The 10772-nt window shown below is 40.2% G+C and overlaps 1 protein-coding gene across 1 annotated transcript; it reads left to right on the forward strand.

The window, feature by feature from the left end:
- Window positions 1-2379: 2379 nt before the first annotated feature.
- LOC103811890 (adipocyte plasma membrane-associated protein-like) lies at window positions 2380-9851 on the forward strand (the record flags this gene model as incomplete). Its single annotated transcript, XM_009084890.1, has 4 exons — window positions 2380-2496; window positions 5126-5241; window positions 7109-7201; window positions 9735-9851. Coding segments are annotated over 4 exons (443 nt in total), but the record flags the coding sequence as incomplete, so codon positions are not given.
- Window positions 9852-10772: the final 921 nt, after the last annotated feature.

A 10772-nucleotide genomic window follows, 5' to 3' on the forward strand; every position in this document is an offset into this window, starting at 1 on the left:
GGGAACAGAATTGGTCTAATTTGTGGCTGGTTTTATTTATTCCTTTTTTTCTTTTAAATATAGGTCTGTTTAAGTGATGTTTCTCTTTTGTTAGTTAAGAAGTACCAGTTATTCCGCTGTGACTGGCACAAGTGTATTGTGGGTGTGATTAAGCCCTGTGTTAACTGTGGTTAGTCTGTTTCTATTTTGGCAATAGTTTAAATACTAATCTGCCGCTTAATGACTATTCTGCATATGTCTGAGATACAATAACCTTATAAACAATCTGTTTATCTATGGCTAAGTTGAAAAGGATTCCACTTACAATTTTCTGTTGAAGGATTTTATGTTAAAAAGATAGCTTTGCTGTAACTAAAGGCTGTAGCTGCAGTAAGAAAATGGTAGTGTTTGCTTTGCCGTTCATTGAATAAAGTAGGTCTTGCAGTTTGCAGGCTTGAAGTGTGAGTTTGCTTGCCACCTTATTCTTCCTGCCTTTTTCCCTTATTGTCAATTCCTTGCAAGTTTGAATAAGGATCAGAAATACAACCTTGACTTAAATCATGCTTTCAGTAGCTTTAATTAAGCTGGCTTTGGCAGATGAGTTCTCAGTCATCTTTATCTGCTTCTTTTTGTGTGGGCTGTTCTCAGCTGTCACAAAGATGCTCAGGTGTCTGCTGACAGTACTTTTAATCATACAGTGTTGAGCCTTCATCTTTTGAAGGTCAGTGGAAAGACAAGGCCAACAGCTGAAGTCTGTGTAAACTTGGGGATTGCATCCTATTTCTACCCCCAGCTCTTGATTCCAAATCCAAGGGGAGAGAGACTGGGAGCTTATAGTACCTTCAAGACATCTACTGCTAGAGCAGAAAGTGCTGAATTCTTCTAACTGATTGTAAGGGCAATCTGACTCTTGGGAAGTATGAAAAGGTCAGTGCAGGTGAGAAGGCTTGTTTTAAGTGGTTTCCTAGCCTAGTCCAGCTCAGATGGAGACAAGCTTAGTGCTGTAACACTGCTCAGGTTCAGGGTGGGAATGCTGTGCTCCTGAGAGCAAGAACTAAAATTTATTTTTTAATATACCCAAGAGCAGGAATACTTGCACCTGCTGATGGAAAGGGAGTAGGCTCAGGTGGTGAGTACCTTGGGGGAGCTGAGGAAGGTTTGTTGACCAACAGCAGCAGTGCTAACAGCATTTCTCAAAACAGGCCGAACTGTCTGTCCTGGTGGGCTGTCAGCACCCTTGTGGCAGTCACCTTGCAGCAGCCTGGTGGTTTGTGTGGTGGCTTGTGACAGCCCTCTGGGTGCTGTACAGAGCTGGGGAAACTGGGGCAGGCCTTTATCCGAACCACCTACAGCTGCTGCCAGGAATGAGCAGTCAGGAAAGAGATGTGATGAATTATGAATATTCCAGCTTCTGTGCATTGTGCATGCAAGCACTGACTAAATCCAGGCCTAGTTCTGTCCTTGCTGTTCTAGTTGGTAATCCCCCAAATTATCTTGATGCTGATACCAGTACTAGAAGTACATGTCATTAGCTCCCCGGTTGTGATATTTGTGCTCTGGGCAGTGTTTCATATTTCCCACTGTCTGGATGATTGGCTGATGAAGGACAAAACAGTGGAAGTGGTCCAAGAATTAGTGCAGAACCATCAGGCACTGTTTGCCTTTGTTTAACTGATACTATAAGGAGACTGGCTGGGCCAGTGAGTGGTTTAGAGTAGCTAAAATTGTGAGAGCTGCTTTTCCAGATCAAGGCTAGGATTTGTTAAGCTTGGGTCTATGCTTTCCTCTGCAAATGCCTGATGGATGCTTCTAAACTTGTGGAGAACAAAGCCTGGTTTTCTCCTGAGGAAGAACAGTAGTTACTTTTTTTGTTGTTGTGTGTTTTGATGGCTAAATAGAAGATACTTAATTTCTTTTGTGTTGTGGGGCTTGAGTTTCAAATCCATATTCACTAAGTTAAGCAACCATTCATTTAACTTTCTCTGTTTTGTTGTTTTAGTGGAATTCTTAATATAAAATTTGTGCTGGGGTGGAAACCACTGCCAAAACTGAAGATCAAGTTAAAAAAACCCAGAACCAAACAACATCACTTTACCCTGTTTTTCGGACTTCTTTTTTGGTTTGGTTTTTGTTTTCAGTCAGCTGTAATTTGTAGCATGCATGAAACCTGAACATGCAAACACTCTGCCTCGTTTGATGCCGGTGTGCTGAGACTGGCTAAACGTAACTTTCTTTTATCCTAATGAGTTCAAAATGGATCTTAAAAGTCACGATGGTGGCTGGGCAAAAGTGTTACTGTTTCCTTTTCTGAAGAAAATAGCTTGCTACAGAATTTTTACAGACTATTTTATCTGGAAACAGCTTAGCATATTAATCATATTTCTTGTCTGCTTTTGGCAGTACTTACAGCAGCAAGGTGTTTCGTGTTACCTTCTTGACTTTGGCTGCATCTCTGACTGTGCCACTGCTTGGAGTAACTGTTCTCCTGGATTGTCCTATAGACCCTCAGCCTATAAGGTAAACTCTTGCTTTGTTTTGAAGTAAATGTTACTGAAGGGTAACTTCTCCTATGTGTTCTGTTGGTTGGGGTTTTCTTCAGCGAACAAAAATAAACCATGCAAAGTGGTTCTAACTGCATTAAGTAATTGGGAAGTGTTTGCAATGTTATCCATACCCAGTCTATTTCTGAGCTGTCTCATGTAGTTGTGTGTCACTACTGATCATTGAAGGACCTGAATTACTTTCTTTGATCATTAACCTAGAAAATTATTTTCTGTTGTCCAAGCTGTCAGTGGAGCTTGTGATTACATACTCTTGCCCTATGTGAGACAAGAACTGCGTTTTCATCAAGGACCAAGCTGTACCCGTGCTGTTATAGTTCTGTCACAGAAAGGTTGTTTATCTGAGGATGAAAACTGAACATGGATAACCTGACTGAGTTGATTTGGTGCTTTGTATCAGGGGAATCATGTGGTGATGTTATATTTAAATGCAGATCTCATAAAGCAATGCAATTAGGTGTCTGAATTCATGAACATCTTAACTGAGATGTGTGTCAAATGGGTAAAAGTGAATCAGTTACATGAGATGATGTGACCTGTGTTGGGAGCAGTTGTGTGTGAAATGCTTTGACAGCTGCCCTAGGGTGTAGTCTGGCTGCTCACTGCCCCTGGCATTTTTAAGTAGGTAAAAATGCTCAGTCTGATAAATATTTATGATCAACTTGATAAATCCCTAATGAAAAGGAAAACAACACTGTAAATATCTTTAAAGTTGAAAGAAACTGTTAATGTGGTAGAGTAGCACTTACAAGGCTTGCCAACAGGCTATTAGGCATAAGCTGCCTCATTGCAGATCCTAATGAAATGCTTTCTGCTGTGTTTGGGTTTAACAAAACTCAATTTCCTGAAATACATTGCAGCTGAACAGTAGTTCTGAAAGCCAATTGCAGCAGGTTGCCCAAAGAGGTTGTGAAAGAACATGTAGAAATCTCAATTGCCAATAGTGATGTTATTCCTGCAAGCCACTGTAAATTATGAGGAATTAGAGGGGGGAGAAAAAAGCAGATATTATCTGTGAAGCTTCCTGTGAAATTCCTGCAACTCTGTTTTTTTTTAAGTTCCTTCTCTATGAGCTTGTCTTGGATAATATTGATCCCAGGGAGAATTTTCTGCTTGCTAACACAACTGTCCAAAGTTCCCAGCAAATGAGTTCCTTATCTGAAGCCTCTTATCCTCATCTAATATTGGAAGAAGGGATGAAAACTGAATCTGCATTAGCATTGTGGAGACAACTCTGCTGTAAATCTCCTCTGGAGATAATTCAGTTGGTTTCGTCACTACAGTAATACATACTTAAAGGAAAGTTTGCAGTCTGTAACCAGACAGATAAGAGTATGTATTTTTCTCTCCTTCTGAATTATTTGTGTTGTGAATCTGTTTTCCTCAATTTTCATGTCTTTTATAGTTTGCAATTTCAGTTGACTTTTTTCCTTGAGTCACCAAAGCTCTAGAAATGGTAACGATTTTCAGCATATGAGCAGTAGATTTGCAACGTGGCTGGTGACAGCTTCTGGATCCTGTGAACATGGGCAAGTTTTTGGAGTCAGACCTGATCATTTTAAGATTCTCCAGGTGGAAGGCATTTGCTTATGGTCATATAAAGAGTTACTGAAAGAAAAACAATCGAATAATTATTTCAGAACTCAGCCTAGGTATCTTTAGCCTTAAGCCATGGAGACTTAGGGGCTGTTGGTGAGGTTTTAAGAACTGAAAAGACTGAAACCTATTGGAGTTTGAAGCACAGTGGTTTGGAGCCTGGTATTTAAGTTGGAGCTGTGTAGGTGTCTTACTACTTCCCCTCTCTGTGTCTCTGTAGTTGCAACTCCAGTTGTCTTGTACCTATTTGTGTATGTGAATAAGGATTTGCAAGATTGGACCTTGTTTTGCAATTTTGGGGTTTCCGTTCGATAACCCTTTAAGTTCATGTTGCAACTTACTGCTTTGAGTTGGTCTTTCTCTGTGGGAGTGCATTCAAGTAATAAAGGAGAACATATGTTTCAATAGGGTATAAAACCATGTGTGTCCTAGTGCTCAAGCTGCTGGAACACTTTTTCACTGGTTGTATTGTATCCCTAGTTGCTAATTAGTAATTAAAAGCTTTCTTTTCGGCGATGAAAATGCTATACGGTGTCAGATCTTAGTGTATTGTGAAAGGCCAGGCTTTTAAATTTTAAAACCTTTTTTGCTTATGAATTGGCAAATACCTACTCAGGAAAAATATTCTGGTACAAACAGCTCATTCAGCTGAGTAAGAAAGCAGTTATTCTTTTGCATTGTGACAATGCAGAAATCCTTTGCCTTTGTGAAGATAGATGAACTGGGAATGTGTTGTTGGGCTTGAAAATGTGTAGATTTGTTAGGAACACTTCACTGCAACTTTTCTGATCAGCTGACCTAGGAAATTATGATCTTTGATGAACAAGAGTCAATTTTTCAGCTGTTTTCTTTTTTGAAATATGCTTTGTGTAAAGCATAGGTCACATTTGCAGGAGTTGGCAAAGTAAGACAAAAGTGATCCAATATGTTGCTCAAGAGTGTTTGCAGTTTTGTGCAAAGGGTCACGAGGTCTGTGTTCTGTTTTGTAGTTTAAAGGAACCTCCCCTCCTGGCGGGTGTGCTAGAGCCCAATACCAAGTTACGAAAAGCTGAGCGGTTGTGGGAAAACCAGCTGGTTGGACCAGAGTCCATTGTCAATATTGGGGGTAAGCACTGACAAAATAAGCTTTTAAAGAAGGGTCTTCAGATGTCCCATTGGTAAGAGTTTGTTAAGCAATATACCTCTTAGATAACAAACTCTGGAAGTTACTGCAATGTGCAGGTTTTTACAAAACCGTGTTGTTCAGTAAAACCTGACTGCTGTATACTGCTTTTCTCCTCTTCATGAATGTAAAATAAATCTTGTTGGCAGATTAAAAATCCCTGTCTCCCAGGACTGAAAGCTTTAGCTGTGTAGTCAGGGGTTATCTATGTTTGGAGGAAGTGGTCCCATTTCACATTTGGCTAGCTCTCAATTGGGAATTCATTTTTACAGGGTACTACTTGCTCTTGTAATGCTCATTGCTGCTGAGGGACCTGAGATTTGTGGTGTTCAGTTTTGCTTTTATGACAGAAAAAAAAAATCTTGAATTGGTAAATAGCATATTTACATTTTAGTGCTGATGCACAATGTCATATCCCATATTCATATCTTCTTCATACTCCATATTCATAACTCTTGAAGCTTAAATCCTTCCTTTTCATTTTGAGTTGCAAGAAATCTAACCAATAGAGGTGCCATCCTCTACTTATCTCTCATGGCATGCTTTTTCCCCTCTGAGCACTTTCTTAATGAGTTACATAGACTTCTAATGGTATGACACACTCTTAGTAGGAACCCAGCCTTTGTGCAGGGGTTGGTTCCTGTGTCTCCTGAAGGAGGGGTAAGGCTAGAAGCTACTCTTGACATGAGTCCTTGACTGTTTTATTGGGAAATGGAAAGGCAGTAGGAGTTGCAAGCAAGGCCCTTTCTGAAAGATCCTTCAGTATTAGAGGTGCTCAGTAGCCATATAGTTTATTTTCCTTCTGCTATATCTTCTATTAGATTAGTAAAATACTTAAAATTTTAAGAAAATTTACCCAGCAAGAAACTACTGTAAATTCCTTCCTCAGATTATACTTTTTTACCTACCTCTGTTAACAGTGTGCTAATGTGATTACCTGAAGCTGTTGATTCTTTTCTGTTGCCTTGGTTTATCCATCTCAATGGAAACTCCTTAAGGAAACCTTCCTGCAAGGGGTAACTGACCTATAGGTGTAATAATCAACCTGACTGGGAATAAATTTTCTATGAATAAATGAAGTCTTCTTAGTCTGTTTTAAAAGTGTAATTAGCAAGCTTAAAATGTCAGTTAAATTAGAGATGGAAAAGTCCAAGCAAAGGGCTCTGCTAGTCCAGTGGTCTTTAATTTAATTTGGTTGTATGGAGAAGTTTGTGTATTGTTTGTATTCAGTGAGTCTGTCTTATGCTATCCCCTGGCTTGGCATGAATACAGTAATTTGGCAATGCTTTTGATTTAGGTGGTTCAGTGGTTTTAGTTTTCGTAATTCACCTCCAGAACCAATACAATATGAACACTGGCAGGTGTTCAGCAGCCTGTGTGGACTGTATTAGAATGAGAAGTTCTGTCTAGTCAGTCTCACTGAAGAGTGATAAGAGCGATGCAGTGTCTGATCACATTTTGGGATGATATAGAAATTTACATGGAGGGATCATTAGCTTTTTACATCCACCTTTAACTAAGAATTTAGACCATTGTGTGAAAATCTTTGTATCCAATCTGCATAAATCCTGAGGTTTAAATCCTTCCTCATCTTCTTGCGTTGGAAGAAATGTAACCAGATACTTTTATTTACCTTCATGTTTCCCCTTCCTTTTATTTTTTTCCTTTTGCTTTGACTGAAGAAGACTGTTACTTCAGTAGACCTCAAACATGAATTCTACTTCATGCTAGTAGAAGGATCATGTAGAAGGATGTTTGCCACTGTGCTTTTGTGATCAAGCTATTCACACCAGTTTGTTTTGTTTTGCAGATGTGCTATTTACTGGGACAGCTGATGGGAAGATTATCAAAATTGAAGATGGGGAAATACAGACAATAGCCAGAATTGGCCATGGTCCTTGTGGTGAGTGACATCTCCTGAACATATTGTACCTGAAAACATCTAGCTCAGGGCTTGTGCTGTTTAAACTGTGGTCAGTCTGGGTGCTCATGTAAGTGCTTGTCTTCCTCTGCAGAAATTTGTAACAGAAGCATTAATATATTTGTACGAATGAAGTATGAGTGGAAGTATGTATATTGCAAGGAAGAGCAGAACAGAGGGCCGAAAGAATGGGAATGGGTGCTCTTGATAACAAAGCACACAGTTTCCAGCAGTAAAATTTAGGAATGAGAGGGTTTAATGTCATGGCTACAAGGTTTGCACTCTTGTAAGGCTGCAACATGGATGACTTGGTAGAAGATCCTTCGTTTTAACATGGGGAGAAGGATGAGGTTGAAGTGCATCACAAGTAACATTCATTTTTCTGATAGTGTATCTAGAAAACACATCTATCTTAAGAAAAAAATGGGCAGCAACCTGGCCTAATATTTGTGGAAGCTGAAGTCAGCAAGATTCTGAGGTGAAGGGCCACCCCATTAAAACTGAGGACTCCTAAGCAAGTGTGAGTGAGTGAACTCTGAGATAATGTGAGTGGGACAGATCAACATATTTAGAGATTTTTTGAAAATAAATATCACCTTTCTCATCTACAGAATTTTGCTTTGTGTTTTGTTGTACCTATTTTTCTTCCTTACAGATAAGTCCAGTGGGGAGTTGTGGCTGCATTTGTTTTAGCAGAGAACTTGGGTTGGTGTTTTCTCACCATTAGGTTGCAGTTATTTCTTGTTGAATTCTACACTTCTTTCTGAACAATTTATTTGCTTCATTTAATGAGGTTTCTGCAAGTGATTGGGGAAAAATGGTATCAGTTTGTTTATTAACAGAACTATTTCTATGGAAAGCTTAATGTTGGCCATCTCTCTGTAGTGCCTGGGCAGTCTGAGAAGCCTGGCTGGTGTTCCTTGGAACTATGTCTAGTTTTGTTTGCTGTAACAATGTAGAAGCTTCCCTGCAGCCCTGTGCTGGTTGCCAGTTAGAAATTATGGTCAGAAACTGCTGCTGTCCTTGTTACCTCTCATTGACATGCTCATCATTGTAGCTATGTAATTTTATGTGGATGTTCACATGTTTAGGCTCTGGGCTGATTTGGAAGAATCTCTTGGCTGCCTGACAGGTAGGACAGCCTTGGTGCTGACAGCCAGCAAAGTCTGCTGCCAGCTGCTAAGGTGGATTTGCAGCTGCTGCTTAGGTGTGAATGTGGGTTGGAATGGGTGTGGAAAACCACCTTTCCCCTGCTCATTTTCATTGGACTTGTACAACTTGAGAGAGGTGGGATGGTTATGCTGCTCTATATGTTTGAGGTCAAAGAGGTAATGGGGAGCCTAGACTTTTGTCCTCCTTGAGTTTGTGAGGGAAGTGGAAAGGCTGTAGGCAACTGCTAGTTGGTAGTTTCTCTTGCTAATTTTTCAAACTGCAGATGTACTAAAGTTGTAGTTCTTCAGGACTCAAGGATCTCTTTGAATTTGTCTAAATTCTTCAGATTTGCAGTATTCCCCTTCCTCCTTATATAAAAATCTTCAGTGTCTGTGTCTTGAGAAACCAGCTGTTTCATGACAACATTGGACCGTTCCAGAAAAAGAAAGGTTTTTTCTTTTTAACTAAAAATTAATTAATAAAACCCCCAAACCAACCAAACAAAAACCTGCAGTAAAACCGATTCTTTCTGAGAAGAAGAATTTAGTTAAATTATCTGATATTTAGCCTTACTTTTGGGGCAACTGTTAGCTAGTTACTAGCCTGGCAAATTATAGGATTATCTCTAGTCTGGTGAAAATATGTCATGGGGGTATCTGTTTCGCTCACACCTAGTCAAGTAGGAATCGTTTCTTTAGTGAATGTATGTGCTGCTGACCATAGAGTATTTTTTAAGCTAAAGTTTGACCCAGGTGCTTGCCCAGCTGCTCTATCACTCCCGTCCTCAACAGGGCAGGGGAAGAAAATAAGATGGAAAAAATCCCTCCCAGGCTGAGATCAACACAGTTTACTAAAGCAAAAGCAATGGTCATGAGCACAAGGAAAGGGGAAGAAAGCCCCAAATATTTTATTCTCTACTTCCCCTCATCAAGTGATGTCCAACTGCTTCCCAGGAACACCTAAAGGTTGCTTTAGAAGGCAAATGTAGATTCATCCCCTTCCTCCTCCTTTTTCTTAGCTTTTTTATCTGAGCTGATGTCATATTGTATAGAATATCCCTTTGGTCAGGTTGGGTCAGCAGTCCTGGCTGTGTCCCCTCCTAAGATTTTGCCCAACCTCTGTCTGCTGTGGATGGGAATGTTAGAGAGACAGTGCTGATGCTGTGCCAGCACTGCTCAGCAGTAGCCAAAACACTGCTGTGTTATTGACACCTTTCTGGCTGCCCATGCAAAGCACAGCACTGTGAGGACTGCTATGGGTAAAATGAGCTCCATCTCAGCCAGACCCAATATGCCTGTGTAGGTAGTCTGAATGCCTTGTATCTATTTCTATTTGGAAAACCATTTTAAAACTGTTTTCTAAGGAACCCGTGAAGATGAGCCAACATGTGGAAGACCCCTTGGCATCAGAGTGGGGCCAAATAACACCCTTTTTGTGGCAGATGCTTACTATGGACTCTATGAAGTTGATCCTGATACAGGTATGACTTTTCTGCACAGAAATTCTCTTCCACTGACAAATCTGGGCTTCATTTGCAGTTTTGCCAGACACTGCAGGCAAAACAATGCCTGTCTTCTTTGTAAAGTGATTTGGAGCTGTCTGGAAATGAGTCATGCAAGAACTTGATATTCATTTTCCTGTAGCAATCACTTTCACTCTGTATCTGTCTGTCTGGATCAGAGTTACTAGTGGCTTATCTTCTGGTGATACATGTTTTTGATAGTCAAAATTGGTACCTCAGGATCCACAAATAAAGCTCTGTGCAGCTGTTTAAGTTTTCATAAAAAGGAAAGAAAAAGGATAGTTGTTACATAAACTTTTTGTCATATTTGCTGTATTTTTGTTTCTGCCTTGGTCTCGCTGTGGTAGTGAAAAGATCTTTACTTCCCTGCAAGCCTAATCTATACAAAGTGAAGAAAGATGCATTTTGGTGCTGCTGATGATCAAGTGGCTTGTTCCCGCTGAGAAAGGCACTGTTGCATTGTGCATTTTTTTTGTCCCTGAGCCAAGTCTCAGTTTTAGGAGCTGTGCTGTCAGAAAGTGATAGTTGTTTTTATGCAGGGTTGATTATTCTGTCAGTTTACCTCTCTTAATTGGCTTCAGGTGGGGAGAGGAAGTGGCCAAATGCTGAGTGAGATGTAACTGGAGGGCTCAGGCTATCACTCTGGGAGGGTATGATCAACATCTCCCCTTTTCATGGCAGACAGCTGCTGTAAGAACTCAGTCATGACAAAAACAGGCAAACAAACCAACCCAAAACCTGTGCCTGAATACGACTTCATTAGATTTGGGTTGATTTTTAGAGATTTGACCTTAATAATTGGCCTGGTAATGTGTGGCAGAGTAGTTTAGTGATCCTGCTCATGTTCTAATGCTTAGAATCATAGAATCAGCAGGGTTG

This window comes from Acanthisitta chloris, unplaced genomic scaffold (assembly GCF_000695815.1).
Source record: "Acanthisitta chloris isolate BGI_N310 unplaced genomic scaffold, ASM69581v1 Scaffold18431, whole genome shotgun sequence".
Taxonomy (NCBI): domain Eukaryota; kingdom Metazoa; phylum Chordata; class Aves; order Passeriformes; family Acanthisittidae; genus Acanthisitta; species Acanthisitta chloris.